This window comes from Vanessa cardui, chromosome 12 (genome assembly GCF_905220365.1).
Source record: "Vanessa cardui chromosome 12, ilVanCard2.1, whole genome shotgun sequence".
Classification (NCBI taxonomy): domain Eukaryota; kingdom Metazoa; phylum Arthropoda; class Insecta; order Lepidoptera; family Nymphalidae; genus Vanessa; species Vanessa cardui.
In genome coordinates, this window is record NC_061134.1 from 10,208,575 (window position 1) to 10,229,081 (window position 20,507).

General features: G+C 31.9%; 1 protein-coding gene across 1 annotated transcript in view; it reads right to left on the reverse strand.

The window, feature by feature from the left end:
• Positions 1 to 20,507, reverse strand: part of LOC124534249 (uncoordinated protein 58-like) — a 190,068-nt gene that overhangs the window by 4,963 nt on the left and 164,598 nt on the right. The window contains exon 2 of the mRNA XM_047109992.1: positions 379 to 564. Coding sequence (XP_046965948.1) covers positions 379 to 564 — 186 coding nt within the window. The remainder of the gene's footprint in view (positions 1 to 378; positions 565 to 20,507) is intronic.

Here is a 20,507-nt window from a genome sequence, read left to right on the forward strand (position 1 = left end):
ATATGTTATTTTAATTTTGAAATTTTCAGAATTAGAGCTGAGAAGGTCCAGTGGATGGAACGCGTCCATCTTAAGCGATGATTGCGGGTTCAGACCCAGGCAAGCACCACTATATATATGTATATATGGACTCAATTTATGTTTGCAATTGATCTCGTGCTTGGAGGTGAAGGAAAACATCGTGAGGAAACCTGCACGTGTCTAATTTCGCATTAGAACAGCGTGGTGGAATATCTTCCAAAAACCCTCTTCTTAATTTGAAAGGAGGCCTCAGCCCAGCAGTGGGTAAATTACAGGCTGTTACTGTACTGTGAATTTTCATTATTGTTTGTAATATTATTTGTGTGTTATTAATAGATCTGTGTATACAAAACTGACCTATAGTAGTGATGAGCGTTATACAATATATCAGTGATCCGGAGAAGGTCCATTTAGTGTCCAGTGCTAGCTCAGCGGGTTGGGCGTCAGATTGCCTCGCCGCTGCAACTATTGACGATTCGAATTTGCGTAATTGTTCATGGACCAGTCTTGTCCAATTACGTTCATACAGCACGTTCAGCCGTTCTGAAACAACACACTCGTGGTTAGTTAGTACGCTACTGTGTAAGATAGTCAATTACTGCAATTTTATTTAGAATTACTGTTAATAATTACACACACATATACACTTATACGCACACAGTGACATTTTCTCATTAACAATATATAAATAGCTGGCTAGCTAACAAGCCGAGATGGCCCAGTGGTTAGAACGCATGTATCTTAACCGATGATTGCGGGCTTAAACCCAGGCAAGCACTACTGATTGCTCATATGTTTAATTTGTGTTTAGAATGCATCTCGTGCTCGGCGGTGAAGGAAAACATCGTGAGGAAACCTGCATGTGTTTAATTTCATAGAAAAAGGAGGCCTTAGCCCAGCGGTGGGAAATTTACAAGCTGTACATGTTGATGATGTTGAAATAGCTCTATCTATAATGATATAGTAATAATACTATTACGCTCATTATATGCAATAGTAGTTAAAGTTTTTGACACAGTATGTTTCGTACGAGTTTAGTTAAAGCAAAAAGTGATTAATTACAAAAGGTTTAATTAAGTAGCGGACCGTTAATTCCACTGCGGGAAATGCGTCGTCTCTCATTAAGGAAAAGGATTTGATGTTCAATCTGTTACTCTACTTTGGGTTTGCGATGTGTCTTTTAGAGCTTCTTGCGAAACTCGTAAATTCAACGAGGATAACATTCCTTAACCACGCAAAACGAAATCAACTTGAACTTTAATGATTCCAAGAATTGAATGCGCAATTAGTGATATTCCATTGTCTATCATATCTGGTGCTAGTCATTGGTTAAAGTTAAGTTCATATCGTTAAAGGAACAAATATTTACTTCTAATACTCGCTAAAATTATAAATAAAAATAGTGCAAAACAATCTCAATATTAAAAAAATACTTAAATACATGACTTTTAGTCAGACGTTTACGTCATGTATATTTTCACGCTTAAGCCTCTAGACTGATTTAGATTAAATTTGTAATGTGTATAGTTTGAGTACAGGAAGAAGTATGACTACTTTTTTTAAGTGTTCGAGTTCGAGTGTATTAAATTGGAGGTGAAAGTTAGTGTGCCATAAACTTAACTAACATAAATTTCGCGCGGGTGAACCCACGGGTTTTGCTAGTTATACTACAAAGTAATAAAATACGTAAGATTATTTTAGCACATAAGGATTATACATAGGTTTCGATATTCTCGAATGAGAAGAAATAATATAATAATCAGTAAGGAATTAATTAGAATTTAGTTCAAATAATTATATACAATTAATAATCGGGATTCGGCTGTCGATTAATAATCGGAAACATAAATAAATAATAATTTTAACTATAATTACAAAGGTACCGCGCTTCATTATCATATGTTACTCCTCCAAACAAAATATTTATAATTGTTGTATTCCAGCTCACTACAGGCTCAATGGGTACATCTTAGTTTCAAAGGTAGTTGGCGTCTTGACAATGTTACGTATTTTTAACCAATTATATAGGGCTTTTTTGTCTATATACGCTGGCGTGTTGATCAGACGTACGGACAGACCGACCATTTGTCAGTTCGCTCACATACTTTTACACTGCAGGAGATAGTTCTTCTCCTCAAAAGAAGCCGAGGTTTTTCCGAAGCATTGGGCTCAGTGGCGTAGCTATCGTAGGGCCAGGAGGTGCAGTGCACCAGGGCCCTGGAGTTCAGGGGGCCCTCTAAACAAAAGCTTAAGCGTCTGTAGCTAGAAAATCACGACCCTGCGCGCATGATTTCTCATTTGGTATCTATAATTTTAAAGGGTAATTATTAGTTAAAGAGGGGGTGAGGGCCCGATTCTTTTTCTATGCACCGGGGCCCCTCCTCACCTAGCTACGCCATTGATTGGGCTACTAACATACTGATATACATTCACATAGTCATTCAATATAATTGGATATGATTTTTTAATTATACTATAGTACAAGTTATATTTTGTTTAAAACATTATAAGAAGAATTAAGTTTAAGATTTTATTACGATACGACCTCTTAATAGCCAGTAATAGCTTTGAAGGACTTTTTGCTTAGATTAATTGTTCAATCAGGCTTATCTGATTTAATTAAATTTGAAACGACAGTAAAGTTTTATAATATAAGTATTTAAGTTGGGAAGAATTTTATAAATATATGTATGGATATATTCATAATGCTAGCGTATTATATAGATTCATGCCATTATCATATACATAAGCCGTGTACGGCATAAAATAATGAACTTATTAAGAATAGATTTAAAGCCGATCGTTTCATCAAATGGGCTTCTAGTACCCCAGTGGATAAAACGTGAACCTTGAGAAAATAATGCAAACGTGCATGCACTAATTCTTTTATTTGTTTATGAGCTTACTACTTACTAAGCGTGTGTATTCCATTTTTTTTTTGAGTATTTGAAGTCGTATATTTTTTGGCCACACGTAATTTTATGATGTTTATTGATTATGCTGAATGAATTAGAAGTATTAAGTTTAATTTTCAACCGACTTCAAACAGGAGGAGGTTATCAATTCGTCTGTATTTTTTTTTTTTTTATGTTTATTACCTCATTACTTTTTACTGGGTGGACCGATTTTGATAATTTTTTTTTTGTTTGAAAGTTAGTGCTTCCCGTGGGGTCCCATTTTTTTTTAATTTTTTTCCGATGATGGTATCTGCATGAAAACGACATAAGTCTTAAATTTGCAATATGTATATGCGCGACAAATAGGTGAATAACTGAAAATCACGTTAACCAATTTTGATAATTCTTTTTTTATTATAAAATATATACTTCAAGGGTAATTTGGTGAAAGTTTGGTAAGGTTCTGAGCACAGGATCCATGAAAAAGTAGCGGAACGGAAGGGAACGGAACAATTCTGAGGAGCACGTTAGCGATAACCAGTCGAATCTTTTATTTATAGGTTATTTGGATATTTGAGTCACCTTCCGTAATGTGGTTATGTTTATGTAATTATCATTGTGGAATATTATAATCAACTAGCTACCCACCCCGGCTTCGCACGGGTGCAACACTGATACTAAATATACTACAGAATTTGTTTATTTACGATATCACATCGCAAACTTCTAAAATTATCAGTGTTTCTTTACTATATTGTTCATGTATTATATACACAGACCTTCCCCTTGAATCACACTATCTATTAAAGAAAACCGCATCAAAATCCGTTGCGTAGATTTAAAGATATAGGGACTGAGAAAGCGACTTTGTTTTATACTATGTAGTGATGGAACTCCTAAACGACTTACAGTTAGGGTGTGATATGGGGCAGAATTTCTTACTATCTTTAATCAATTTATGTGTATGTGATGTGATGTCATATGATGTACGAAATATAGTTGGTCTTTGTCAAAATTTTTTTGCTGAGGTCGATTACAGCTCTTTCGAGGGATCCTTGTAGTTTACGCCGCATGACGTATTAAATCCGCATTTTCGAAAGTATATTTTTGCTTTATTCGCAAGTTTCCTTTGAAATTGTCCTAGAAGTAGTTTTTGACTCATATAAACGAAACGCTTAATCTATCCATATTAAAAAAAAATTAGTTAGTCAACATCAGTTTCACTTAAAATCAAAAAATAAATAAAAATTTTAACAAAAAGAAAAACCGACTTCAAACAAAACACTATTTTAAAACAAATGAATATGCACGAAAAAGTAATAAAAATAATTGCGTATTCAACATATTTTTTAGAGTCCTCCTAAGTAAAATGAAATGAAAAATATTAGACTACTTAAAAGTCGATTTACGATTATATAACGTAGTTATAGTTATTGGTATATTTGGAGTCGGTGTCAGCAAATAAAACCTTACAGTATATCTATCAAAAACAATATGAGAATACTTTTCTTTTTGTTAAAATTTTTATTTATAATGTTAAACATAGATCTATATGTGGCCACGGCTTGATCTAAAGATGGAAAAATTTACGGCAGGTTTGATCGATTTCCACCGAACGTCTTTTTTGTGCATAATTTGGAAACAATAGAATCGTATATTATTAGCAATGATGTTTTCTAAAATATTCATTTGATTGTTATAGTGAAAAGGAAAATTTTGATCTACATATATCCGTAATCTCATTGATATGGGTTAAACAATTTGTTAAAATATTTAAAAAAAAAACCTTCGTCTTATCCGTTGAGTGGTCTTCTAGAAGGAAGTAAAAAGCGACTTTGTTTTATACTATTTATGAATTATATTAGTGCACGATGTTGTATGAAAATAATCTTAAGAAATTCTGCATGTGTCACATGAAATTCGGTCACAAGTGTCTTGCCTAACTCATATCAGAAGCGTGAGTGAGTTTTTATATGATTTTTTTTTTATTACAGCGTCGAATAAAAAAAAGGACAATATTTTCCCAACTTTCTATTTTTCTTGCTCGCTTGATAAGTATGACAAAACATATCTGTAAGTTTGTGTTTTGTTTTATTTTAATTAATTGACCTTATATGGCTTGGTTATGTTCTTAAGTTACTTATCGTTTATAATTAAATGTTTATAATATAATTATCTTAATGGATAGATTAAATTACATGAAAACGTATTACTTTAAACATTCTCATTATTAAGTACTAACTATATATTTTACTAATATTATAAATGCTAATAAAAATCTGTCTGTCCGTCTGTTAAGCTTTCAAGGTTCATACCATATCTTTATTGTGTTTGTTTTTTACACCTTTAAATACGTATCACTTTTTACCCACATCAGTTACTTTTTCATAGAAATAAGTAAATGACTAAACTACTAAGTCTGATATGATAAAATTTGTTATGAAGCAAGCTTGAACCTTAAACGAAAATCTAGGCTACTTTTTATAAGTCCAACCTAACACGTGGGAGAAGCCGCGAGCAAAAATTATTATAATATAAAATATAAAAATTATATTCAATAAAAGCAAGAATACATCTTTTATAAGAATATGTTGTTGACTTAACAAAATAAATATTTGTATAGTATGATGTTAAGTTGGCCCATTCATGTATCTTTTCGTCGTCCCTTTCGATTTGTTGAATTCGGAAAAGGAAAATTCGATCAGGAACTTGTTTATTTATGAAAATCTTTAGGAAATGGTATTATATACGTCACTTCCTTAAATCAACATGATATGTTACATAGCCTTTTTTCATTCTTGCGGGCATTTTTTATCCTACATTAAATGTAGTAGAGATATCACAGAAAACTTGTACCTACCTATTTTCAACTTTTAAATATCGAATCATTTTTCGATGACATGCCGTAATTTTTTTTTAAGTGAAACTGACTAAACATTGGACTCACTGACTATTGTCTATAGTAAAAATGAGTTTAAAGGACACATACAATGATATATATCATTTCAATATTATAATATAATTAGTTCGAATTGAGTATAACCATTGTATAAGAAAATCAAATTCTGAATTCTGATTCAAATTAAATTTTTATTGTTTATTTTCTAAGACCTAGAAGCTGAAAAGGTATTCATATATTTGTAAGCACATTACTCAAATGAAGCTATTAGTTTAAACGTAAATAAAAAATAGCTTCATTACACAAAATACGAATACATAAGAGATATTATTACATACTTGCATATATTATTCAGATATGGATAGATAATAGTAAATTTATATCATCTTGTTAGTATTATTATTGCCATTCGGAATTGCCATTGAAAATTCGACAAACTTTTTTTATAAACAAATTAAAACGAGAATATATCTGCTATGACTAAATACACTAAGTTAATAAATAAATTAATTTCAAATAGAATTTCATCCAAAAATATTTACAACAAGTATTTTAAACCCAATACATTAAATATGTAATATTTTCAAAGTGTTTGCAGCGTCACACGTGTTGTATACATACGAGATATATCATATTAATATACGATATAACTCGTAATCTCGCAAGAGACCAAAAGACACGATTCCAGTTATCGAGGTATAAATATTGCCTCGGCGGTCCAACAAAGTTTCGATCAGCGCGGAATTTTCTAGCGAAAAATTTACACGCTATCATCACGGACGTGGTCCTATCTCGTCGTATTAACGTTGCCGATCTCAATTGGGTTCGTGATTCTGCATTGAGGCCACCTACAAGACCTTCAGTGGGGTAGGTTTTGAAGCCGAATGAGGTCGTGTCAACGTTTAGATACGAGATAAGTTTGTTGAACTCTCCTTAATATGCTTGCGTGGGAAATTACTTTTGGTATAATTTGCTTTCAACGCAGGCAATTTTTTTTTTTAATGTAGGTTTTCTTTTACACATAATATAGATTTATTACATGTTTAAGAATAAGTGAAATGGATGTGACGTTTCAGGAATAATTATCCAGTTAATTTCTAAAAAGTAAGATTCGTTTTTTGAATTTATTGAGTGTTTTAAAATAGAATAAACAAATAGCTATTCAAATATATATCAAATAACATATAGAAATTCATTACAAGTAATATATATCGTTGGAATAAATAAGCAACATCTGCGCCAAGTCACACAAATTCCTTTAAAAAAAGGCGGGAGTTTTGCTTCTGACACATTTTGGATCGCCATTATGATTATTACGGTGTAGTGTGATTATTGATGGTTGTTTGTGTTGTAGACTAAATGTTTTTATTTTGTGGTAGATTGATTGTTATTTTAAATTAAACATAATTGTTTTAGTTGTTACTACTCCTACTTCTGGTTCTAAAAATATATATCAATTTTAATTAATCTTTTGTGAATTATCAATCCACAACCGAAAAGTACTTACGATTATCCTTTATATAAATAAATAAAAAATTGAACAAAAAGAAAAACCTTGCATTGCTATATTTTGAGTTGGTGTCGGTGGTGATTTTTTGATTTTTAAGTGAAGCTGATGTAGATTAACTAATTTTTCTTAATATGGATAGATTAAGCATGCGGCATATATGAGTCAGAAACTACTTCGAGGAAAATTTCAAAAGACTTTCGAAAATGCGGTTTTAATAGATGCGGCATACACTAGAAGGTACCACCCTCGAAAGAGTTGTAATCGGCCTCAGTAAAAAAACTTTGCAAAAGAGCTGATATATGTCGTACATCATATAGCATCACATCACACATCACAAAGTTTGATTAAAGACAGTAAGAAATTCTGCCCCATACCGCACCCTAACCGTGAGCCGTTTAGGAGTTCCATCACTAGATTGTATTTTTTTTCATGTTATAGGTTGGCGGACGCGCATATATGCCACCTGATGATAAGTGGTCACCATCACCCATAGATAATGACGCTGTAAGAAATATTAACTATTCCTTACAGCGTCAATGTGCCACCAACCTTGGGAACTAAGATGTTATGTCCCTTGTGCCTGTAGTTACACTGGCTCACTCACCCTTCAAACCGGAACACAACAATACTGAGTACTATCATTTGGCGGTAGAATAACTGATGAAATACTGGGTGGTACCTACCCAGACGGGCTTGCACAAAGCCCTACCACAAAGAAAATAAAACAAGTATAAAACAAAGTCGCTTTCTATGTCCCTATATCTTTAAAACTTCGCAACAGATTTTGATGCGGGTTTGTTTTATAATAGATAGTGTGATTTAAGGGGAGGGTGTTCTATATAATACATGAACAATATAGTAAAGAAACACTGATAATTTTAGAAGTTTGCAATGTGATGTCGTAAACAAACAAATTCTGTAGTATATTTAGTATGAGTATTGCACCCGTGCGAAGCCGAGGCCGGATCGCTTGTATATATTGTATTACAACAGCTTGTCAGTCGTGTAATATTTAATAAAAATATGTATTAAAGATCCATCGCAAAGCCATGTCTTGATTACGACATTGAAATACGAAGTCAAATTACATATCAAAGTGAAAAGGCACACAATATACAAATGACGTATGTTACCGTGTAATATTGCACCAATCTGAGTTATGTTACTACCGAATGAGCCATATCTACGTTAGGAAGTAAATTGGAATGCTTGTTAGAGTTGGAATGCAAGTAAAATAAAATAAGTAAGAAAATTTATGCTAAGACAATTTATATATACTGTTACTTTTCCTAAGTCTTTGGTTCCGGGATATATACAATCACTCGCTGCCTATCTCAAATTCATGTTTTTACATTAAGCCTGTAAATTTCCCACTGCTGGGCTAAGCCATCTTTCTCTTTGAAGAGAAGGTTTCGAAAATATTCTACCACGGTGTTCCAATGTGGGTTGGTGGAATACACATGTGGCAGCATTTCTTTGAAATTAGACACATGCAGGTTTCATACGGTGTTTTGCTTCATCGCCGAGCACGAGATGAATTTTAAACACAAATTAAGTACATGAAAATTCATTGGTGCTTGTCTGGGATCTAACCACTGGGCCATCTTGGCTCTCTGTGCCATCTTAAATTCGTACGAAATAATCATATTTATTTGCCGATAGCAGCACCAATCTACCGAATCTAATCTAAGCCAATCAGAGATGCACTAACACACGAAATAAAAAAACATTTAAATCGGTCAAAGCGTTGAGAAGTTCAGTTACATATTATCAATCATAAGTATAAAACGATACGGCAGTGCAATTTTGTATTTTACTGGTGAAATGATGATACACAATTTTGATACGTAATCTTATAAATTTTATACTTATTATAGTCAAAATCGCATAACACATTCTGTCACTTTTCGCCCTTGTTTAGCGGTGATTTCTGTTTTCCTTATTACAGAATAACTCTGCAAGACAGAAGATATAAAAATTTACTTAATTCAGACATTATTTATTTATTTGTTATTTATTTACTAGCGACCCGTCCCGGCTTCGTACGGGTGCAATACTGATATTAATTATACCACAGAATTTGTTTATTTACGACATCACATTAGACATTCTAACATAACGTTTCTTTACTATATTGGCCAAGTATTATATACAAAAAATTTTCTCTAGAATCACTTTATCTATTAAAAAAACCGCATAAAAATCCGTTGCGTAATTTTAAAAATCTAAGCATACATCCCTATGTATGCTTAGATTTTTAAAATTACGTCGTTACGTCTGTCCCTACAGACTACGGTAAGCGACTTTGTTTTATTCGATATAATGATATTTATAATAATAAGAATAAAATTATCATCAATTCATTTTGCTAACGTTTTAGATTTCTTCTACAAGAAAAAAAAACTTTTGGGTAAATTTATGAAGCACAAAACGCCATTTCGGGATGAAAAGTTATAAATTTCCATGCGCGGAAACGCCGAAAAAATATTATAACGAACAATGAGAACAAACTAAGGCACTGTTAGCAAATTGTTTGTCGTTTGTCGGTCACGCGAAACGACGCTTCGTCTTTGTTGTTCGATCAAACTTTATTCGTTTCAGCCATTGTTGTAAACGCTGTATAATATTCTGATTTATTACTAACCTATATATTCTGTCTGTAACATAATTCCTTGATCATGATGATTAAATAGTATCGCATATAGTCGAAATCAGCCCCTCTTTCCCATTCGGCGCTTTGAGCCCAGGGCCCCATGATCGATAGGGGCCCCGTTAGATTAAATATAGAAGTATAACATTAATATGTGATTGTTAATAAAAATAAACGTATAACCTTATTTATCTATGTTATCTATTCTAACAAAATAGTTATGCCAGAGACCCATAGGGACCCATTATCCTAATTTGCCCAGGGTCTGCAATAGGTTAAAGAGGGCCCTGGTGGCGGACAAACTACTTGAATTTAGAACACTGTCAATAATTCATTTTTATTAAAAACTAGCTGACCCGGCAAACCTTGTACTGCCATAATCGAAATGCTTAAATTAGTCCAAATGTGATGTGCATACAAACCATTGCACGCAGCGAAACTGGTGAAATAACTGGTACTTACATTAAAAGCGACACTGTCAATAATTTTTTCTATATTTTCAATGACACAGGAATCATGAGGTTGCGTGATAAATTGCTTATAATATTTTTAAAATATTGTGTATTTTATATTGCTGAAAATAGTCACGTCACAACAATTAGATACTTACAAAACAAAGTTTGTCTAAAATACTGGCTATTTAAAAGTTTTCAATTTGATATTGACACACACACAGTGTGTTATATACACTTAATATACATTCTGTTAATCAATTTAAAGCTTTGTGATGAACTATTTTTTTTTGTTTTTTCCATGCGCGAAACAGGGAAACTCCAAGTTGATTCCCCAAACTTCCAACGACACTAAACAACGCATGGGAAATTAGATTAAATAGAATTAATTATAGACGTTTAAAACCGAATGGTAAATCCGTTGGAATCATTGGTATACGCGGGATCAAGACATCAAGAATTTTGATGATTTTAGGCATGCGTTTAGTTCATCAGCAACAGTTGATCGGGGAATAACTGGAAGAGTCTGACGAAAATCACCTGACAACAGAATCATGGCCCCACCAAAAATATTTTGGTTGTTACGAAGATCTTTCAACGTACTTTCCAGTGCTTCCACTGATCTTTTAAGGGCCATTGTGCATTCGTCCCAAACAATAAATTTGCATACCTGTAGGATCTTGGCCATTGCGCTCTTTTTGGCGATTGATGAATAAAAATAAAATAAATGATAAGAAAGGTCTGATAGACAGTAAATATCTGAAGTTAGTTAAAATTAAGGTTTTTCTTGTACCTCCTGTGAATTAATATGTAGTTACAAAGATATAACTATTCTTTCAGTTTGATTTCTGAATAACGGGGGCAACATCAAATGTTTGACAAAGTGGGTATTACCCGTGTTACAAAAACATGATTATGGCGTTGATAATGACACCAATACCGAACATTGATACTTGATGTTTATGGAGCTCTAAATATCGATGTTAATTGATAACATCGGTGTTTTTCGCGACTGGAAGAAATTATTAAATTCGAGAAATAGATATAACGAACTCATATGTAGCTCACCGCATAACGTTATCGATTTGATCCGGAGTTATTTTATGTACCCGCCAAATTAATACATGTGCATGCAGCAATCCCTTTTTTTGCCAATCAATGGAGTACATATGGAATCACCTCTCCAAATATACATAATTTTACAATTAAATCCATAATTACTTTCAATTTTTGCCGAAAAAAACGTGCTGTAATGTCCATGGCGATCAGTTGTCGACTGTTCTTCAAATAAATTGTTTTTAATATCATCCCACTGCGGATTACATGTATCCGGTCGACCATTTTTCGCACATAAGAAATTGCGACTTGTACATATTCGTTCACATGCCGTGGGTACCAAAAAACGAAGATGGCTATATAGTCAGTCGCCCGACGTTACTTACATTAGCATCATTCGCTATCGCATCTTGCAAATTAATATATTCTTCGGATCTTAATTTCGCTTGGTTGAAACGATTAAAATTAAGACGTTCAGTTTCTATTTTGGCATTCATGTCAACGATGTACTGATGATATAGTTTACCACATCTCGAGATATTATTTTGTATTTGTGGTCGAACCATCAATCGATGCGAATAAAAATTCATGCCACTTATTATTTTCTGTGTTACTTTTAAATTTTTTTTTTTGAAATAAAACTGAAATAAGACCTATTACCTATTGAAACTGGGGGATGATTATAGTCATTTTTAATTAATATAATTTGACTGCACAATTCCCCGTCTAAAAAGTCTCCATTAACAAAATGACCCACCATTTATTGAATTCATTTTTTACAAAAAATGTGATAAATGAAGAACCACTCGACCGATTTTTTGCAAACTTCACATAAACCCTCAACTATATGTATAGTCCGAAGAAACCCTAAAAATATTTTTTGGATAGATGGGCCCCTTCTTGAGTTATTAAGTGACATCGAAAAATGCTACTTATTTTTATATATATAGATTCGAAAAATAGATGTAACAATGGTTTTAATAATGCAAAATCAACTTTAAAACATCAATGTTTTATTGTCTAACATCGATAGTCATAGAAAATCAATGATAATTCTCTAATAAATCTATTTCTAAGGAAAAACAAAGTTGTTGTTTTTATTATTTTCCTAGCATTTTTATTATACTTACTCACCTTCTAAATCTTCCCTGGACTTCCACAAATAATTCAAGACCAAAATTAGCCAAATCGGTCCAGCCGTTCTGGAGTTTTAGCGAGACTAACGAACAGCAATTCATTCTTATATATATAGATTAGAGTGTCATAAATTAAAAAAATAAAAAAAAACTAACTGTAATATTTATAGATTATATTGTCATATATACCTGATATTTACTTATATTCGGTTAATATATCACTTTAAATAAAGATATATTATTACTCAAAAATAAATTACATTTCAATTACTTGAGCACGAATATAGCTTGAGCATTTTTTATTCATCTTTTCGACATGTACAGTTAATTTACGCTTTGAAATATTTTATTCCCGACTCACATTTTATGAAGTATTAGGCAATTTTGATACAAAAATCTTCAAATCCATACTTAATATTAAAAAGTTAGAAGTGTGTATGTTTAGATAGATATAACTACTCGTTCACACAAAAACGACGATATTGATAATAATGAAACTTTTACACTAATATAGCTTATCCACCGGAATAACACATATAGATATAATTTATAAACGCCGCGTGCGAAAACTAATATTGAATAACGATAAGAAGTGCTGATTTATTGTCGTAGTGCAGAAATACGTAGGATATATTTTTTTAATATTATTATCTTCTTAATATTATATACAGCTAAAAAATTATGTAAAATGAAACATTTACTAACCCAATAAGTGTTAGAAGAGTTATGTTCGTTAATATTAATTTCAATTAATAATCTTGGAATAAAAAACAACTTTGTTCTTAGTTGTACTTTTAAATATTATTGCATTATATAAAATATAAAGCTACCACTGATTCGAAATGTAGATTCTACAACCAGTTCAAGAACTAGATTATACCGGAAAAAACCAGTTAGATCCTCATTGCAGTCTTATCCAGCAATATATTTTTAATATAAGATTGAAATTAATAAAAAGGAAACGTTCAAATTATCTGCGGAATTTTATAATAGACGATACCCTTGTTCTAAGCCCGGAAGTATATTAACTTCGCGGAGTAAGAAACTTGTTATTATAAGTTTATCTTTAGTTTTATCGTGTTATACTACTTTGTCAAATTTATCAACATTATGTGTGTTTTTGTTTACTTTGTAACGCAATTTATGTGTAACAATATATTAAGAATATACCTATATAGTTACGAACTTCTTTTATAAAAATTGTCGATCTATTACTAATATTTCATTGGATATGATGGATGCTTATTCAAAAGTAATTGTAATGACTAGGTGATAGGACTTTGTGCAAGCTCCTATGGATAGTAGGGCGCCCACGCGTCAGGTATTCTACTGTCAAGCATTATTGAAATGAGCCAGTGTAACTAAATTCACAAAGGATATAACATCTTAGCTCTCAAAGCTGGTGGTGAATTGATGTGATGTAAAAGCAAGGAATGGTTAATATTTCTTACAGCGCCAATGTATGATCGACAGAGACCGTTTATTATTAACAGGCATTATATTTTGTTTACTAAATATGACCATTTTAATTTTCTTTATACATCACTATATATTATAAAACAAACTCTCTTATGGCTGTTTTTTTAATAGATAGAGTGATTCGAGAGGATGGTTTTTGTATATAATACGCAGACAATTTAGTAAAGAAACATTGATAATTTCAGAAGTTTCTACTGTGATGTCATAGCATTGCATCCGTTCGAAGCCGAGGCGGATCGCTAGTATATTATTTTTTTAAGAGTTTCTCTAGTATCCAATATTCACTGAATAGATTTTAATAAAACTCTTTTTGGTAATGGCCAGGCAACATAATATGAAGGACCTTTTCGTCCCGCATAATATAAAATATTAGGGGGACATAATATGCGTTTCGTTGCAACATAATGTTGATTTATGTTAAGAATAATTTAGGCAAATGATCCCGGCCCATTATGAAAAGTGAGACAGGAAAGTTATGGATTATTATTAAACCTGGATCTAGTTTTGTTAATCGTAATAATATAAAATCAGTAGATAGAAAACGTGAATTTTGTCTAAAGATTATGGATTCAAACCTCAGCAAGACACTCAGTATCAATTTATGATTTTTTATACATGTGGTGGAATACTCTCCTAAGAAAGAAAAATGCTAAAGCTCAGCCTTGCTTCACACACACTACAATTTATTTCTCCATAGATTACAAAATAATACGATCCAATTCCATAATCTAAATATTATCTGGGCCTAAATCCAACCTCGAATCTGTGTAATTGTTTGCTTGTAATTAGCGGAATATTTCAAACGGTAATCATTTCTGTTTGTCATGTTTAATGCCAAAACCGTAGAGTATCGTTGTGTTCTCTGAATTACTGAAATTTGCGTGTGTTCGCGGTATAACTATAATATGCTTTGTTTTAAATTGTCGGAAAGAAATGGCCAATTAGCAATAACATTATCCCATGGAACTATTATGTATTATTTATTTTTACATGTTTTCTTGTACATTATATTTTGGTGAGAAAATAAATACATTTGTATAGTATGTTGTTGTTGTATTTGTAATGAGTTGTAGGAGCTACCAACTCATTACAAATTTTATACCCAAGTATTGTTTTGTTCCAGGACAAGTAATTCCAATGTAACTATATGCGCAAGGAATATTACATCTCGGTTCCCAAGGTTGTTGGTGCTTTGGCGATGTGAGGGAATGTATTTTGTTTTTATGGTGCCAATTCCATGGGCGTTGTACACCACGTACCATCAAATGCACTATTTGCTCCTTCACTAACCGAAAGATCAATAAAATGTGCTCCAGTATTGTACACCTTAAAAAGGTTTTCAAAAAAGTAAAAGTAAAGTAATATACTATATAGTAGCCCGCAAATTTCCAACTGCTGGGCTAAGTCCTCCTCTCCTATTAAGGAGAAGGTTTGGAACATATTCCTCCACGCTGTTCCAATGAGGGTTGGTGGAATGCACACGTGGCAGAATTTCGATGGAAATTATACACATGCAAGTTTTCTTACGATGTTTTCCTTCACCGCTGAGCATGAGATGAATTAAAAACACAAATTAAGTAGGTACATATATATATATATATATATATATATATATATATATATATATATATATATATATATATAGAGCAATATATTTTCGAAGCAACTTACAACAGTACAGCATTACTCCATATCGAAATTAGGTACCGTAAGTACTTTGTGCATTGAATATAGATCCACATTGATCTATATCCCTTTGCAGTTTATAATTTAAATTAATATTTTTGAAGATAGTAAATATTTCAAATGCAAGAACATAGCGGCTTAGAGTCTCTAATGATATAAAAGCTGTGAATATTGTAGGAGACTTCTGTAGTATATATTGAGAGCCGAGATGGCCCAGTCGTTAGAACGCGTGCCTTTTAACCGATAATTGCTAGTTCAAACCTAGGCAAGCACCATTGAATATTCATGTGGTTTATTGTTTGTGTGGTTAATTTAATTTCTGCCACTTTTGTATTTTCTCAACCCGCATTAGAACAGCCTCGTGGAATATGTTTAGAATATAAAGTATTAGAACTATTGTTATATGTATTTCATAATCAACATAATATAAATAATATTCACTGATTGGTCAAAGGATAATAATTTGTTTTCAATGGAATAGATAACCATGTCATACTTTAACTATTAGTGATGATTGCTGTAATTTTATAACAATCATAGGATATTTCCTGATAAAATATTAAATCAATATTGGATGGCTATGTGTAAATGAGTATATACCATATGAATAAAATATCAAATATAAATATGATGCTTTTAAAAGCAAAAATATAAAAGGATATATTTGAACCATAACAGTCCAATGGCTTTCCATAAATAAAATCGGTATGAAGTTCAAATCGCATGCTACGTGGATTTCATGCAAAATGGACATTATTTATAGGTTTTTCATTTCCGACACTTTAAATATATTATATTTATTTTGCAATTACACTGTTAATTGTATTGTTAAAGATTAATTAATTTGATTTTATAATTATACTTGGAAAACTGTTTCATTGTATTTATTTTAAATGTACATTTTATGTTAAACGTTTGATATCAACAAACTTTCATTAAATTCAGTGGCAGAATAAGAAGCTTTGGTCAAAAATATTCAACCTTCAAATTCAAATTTTAGTCACAATGTTCCCCTTTTCACTTTTCACTTTAATAATCATATAACATTATTAATTAATAAAAATAGTTGATTACGTATTGATAACTACGATGATTACGGCTTGTTTTAAATGTCTTTTGTAATGATACCGGTATACACATACGCGCCTTCTTACTTGCGAAGGTTTATATGGTGGTGATGACTTGTGTCGACCTATGTATAAGTACACTATTAACGCTGTATATATTGTGCAAAAATTTTATTTAAATTGCATAATACGAAAATTATTTATCATTAAGATTTTTTCAACTACATATTTGAGTTTAAAAATGTAATTGTAATTCTATTAATACTAAACGTTTTTTTTAATATTTTTCCCTATCATCCTCCTACCCTTATCTCAATTTTATTACAGCCCTTCTTCTTTGATACTTCTCTGTCTGACGTCATCTCACCAGTTACATTATTTCAAGCCCTGTCGTATTTCACACAGCAGTATGAAATATATTTTCCCTGGTGAACATTATATTATTTGAGCTCAAAAGCTTATTAATAAAAATATGTTTTGTTTTATTTACGTCAAATGTTGTCAAATATTTGTGTTTGTTTCATTATTATTGTATCCTTTACGCTCACTACAAGTTGTTATTTTTGCCTAACAATGGGTACAAACCTTTAAAAACAATTTGTTACTGTATGTCGTGACACACTTTTCTAACCAAACGTTTCATTGCATCTTAACTCGAAATGTTACTTTCGTTCACATACACACAGGACACATAGCAACACGCTGTTACTGTCCCTCTGTTGGGATATAGGCTTTTCCTTTTGAGGCGAAGGTTAAGAGCATATTCCACTATGCTGCTCCAGAGTGTCGATGTCATCAGACACATGTAGATTTCCTCACGATGTTTTCCTTCGCCACTGAGCGCGAGATGAATTATAAAAACAATTTAAGCACATGAAAATTCTTAACAGCTTGCCTGAGTTTGAAACCGTAATCATAGATTAAGATGCATGCGTTCTGATCACTGTGTCGACTCGGCTCTTTGCTCTCGTTCAAGTTTCAGTAAAACAAACGCTTGGCAACTCCACACTGATTAACTAAGTCCAACTCATAACATTCGCTGCTCTTTTCCGACCTCAATTAAAAGTTTGACACGCAGCAAATAACCCGTGAGTACATACGAACGCAGGGTGGATTTGTTTTGGATGGACGGATTTTTACGTTAACATGTACGAAACGGGTTTGAGGTGAATCTCGGCAAAAAATAATTTTCGCCGAAATAAGATTTGAATTTTTATCGAAGAATAGGATTTTTCGTTCCCATGTAAAACAAATTACCTTGAGAATTATTTTTTATATGATAAAATATCAGTAAAAGTAACCAGTTCACAGATGTTGCACAAAGAATACCGCTCGTATTTAAATTCTTTTACTAAATAAAATGCAGTTACATGCTTTTGACTGACTGTTAAGTAATGGATATTCCCATATATGACATTATATTTTCTTCCTGAATACCCTACCTTATTCCTTATTATTAATAATGTACATTGTTGACTTCGAATTTGAAAGGCGAGAGAGTCAGTGTAATTATAGATACAAAGGATGTCTAAGATTGCATGTTTGACAGCTCATTGAATGTGTAATGTATAGATCTATTCACGATGGTCACGATGGTATTCACGATGGTATTTCGTAGTTCTGGTGTATAAAGACGTAAGTGCCCTTTTCATTTTATATAAATCAATAAATTAAAAATGGCTCTATAGCATAGAGCATTAATCTGATGTATGGATCTACGCCGTTTATCATCTTAAGTAAGAACTGTTAAAACTTTTAAATATAGATAAGTTTATTTCTTTACTTCTTTTCAGGTCCGACGTGTTTTTTTTTTCAAAAAGAAAGTTATTTATGTATAAATCATGAAAATTTTATAATATAAAATATTTTTATATAAAAGTTAAAAAAGTAGGTGGAAGAAAAAAGCCTGTTGTGGCCTTTTTAAACAAAGTTTGGAAATCTATAAATATTTCGTAAATCGGTTTTCTTGTTAGAGTTGTTTAGTTTTTGGCGTTGGCGTGTTTTGATTGGAGTGCCAGTCCGTTCTGGACTGCCAATTTTCTCTCTGACTGCTGACTATGGCAACCTTTATCTCAAAAAATATTCAACGCGTGCATCCTAACAATGAATCTTAAATTTAAATAATAACTTTATTTACTAAAGCAGCATTATGATTATTTATTAAATGATGAAAGGACACACTATCGCCGATTCGGAAGTAAAAATACCCGAGAAGACCAGGTTTAAGAAATTTAGCGGTTCATTTAAAGTTTTGTAATTAATTACAAATTTTAAAATAAAAAAGAAATAGGCTTTTATTATGGATCAAAATGTATTCGTACATACTTATCGTTTTCATTGACAAATTAATACTATTGTAAAGAAAATTAAAACAATCTCCACTCAATCACGATTACGTCAAAAAAAAATTTTCTCAATTGTTACAGTTATTATTATATTTCATATAGGCAGGTGGACTGGCAAACGGCCTCTTGATAGTAAGTGGTAACACCGTACATAAACATTGGACGTAAGAAATATTAACGGTTCCTAAAATCTCTAATACATATTTAGTTACTCAAGGTACATCTTTAGAACCAGAACACAACAGTACTAAAAATTGTTGCTTAGCGATGGAATATATTAAGTATAAGTAATACTTATCCACTTGGACTTGTACAAAGCCCTACCACCCACAGAGAAACAAACAATAAAACATACGACACCAAAAATAAAACTTAATGATATCACAATTGGAGGTAGGTACGATTTTAGTAATATCAAATTTGTTTGGCAATATTAATATATCTACAATTAATATTAAACAAACTTGCTTCAGCAAAAAGCATGTTTTAAAGGGCAACATTTTGTATGTTTTTCTAAATGTATGATTAAGAATGCACAGCGTAATTATGTCAAGTTCGGTTGACCATTTGATGATTAAGGATGCTTGATTAGTTTGAGCAATTAAACACCAGCGCTGCGGTTCAATGAGAAATCCCATAATGTATTACATATAATGTGTTGAAGATTAACATTATGACATCAAAATTTGTATTAATTAGTTGTAGCATAATTGAGGATCAACTTGTAATTATCTCGATCGCCTTTTATGGATTGGAAGTCAGTTGTTAGCATATGTCCTTATTTGGAGTTCAAACTTGTTACATAAAGCATTCCATCAGGTTCCGCTACCTATTTTGGCTGTAAAAGATCAACAAATAAGCAGATATACCGAGTTATTTTCATATTATAATAAAAAAAATGAAATATTATTGACCGGGCTTATGATGTTTTCACCCAGAGAATCGGTATTGCGATTCAAGAGGAAAGTGCTGCTAGTATTTTTGACAATATTTCACGTGGTTTATACCAACTCTACAAACAATCATACATTTTTTTTACACGTATGTACGTGTAAGTCATAATTGTAATCAATTATTGTAATAAATTTCATTTTATAAAAATAATATACATATTTTACCTAAAAGGTGAAGTACTTTTTATTAATGAGTTTGAGAATTTGAGAATGAGACTTGAGTTTGAAGGGTGAGCAAGCCGAGCCGAGCAACGACAAGCACGAGGGAAATAATATATTACTTCCCAAGGTTGGTGGTGCATCGATCATGTAAAGAATGGTTAAAATTGCATACGGTACCAATATCTAAAGGACCA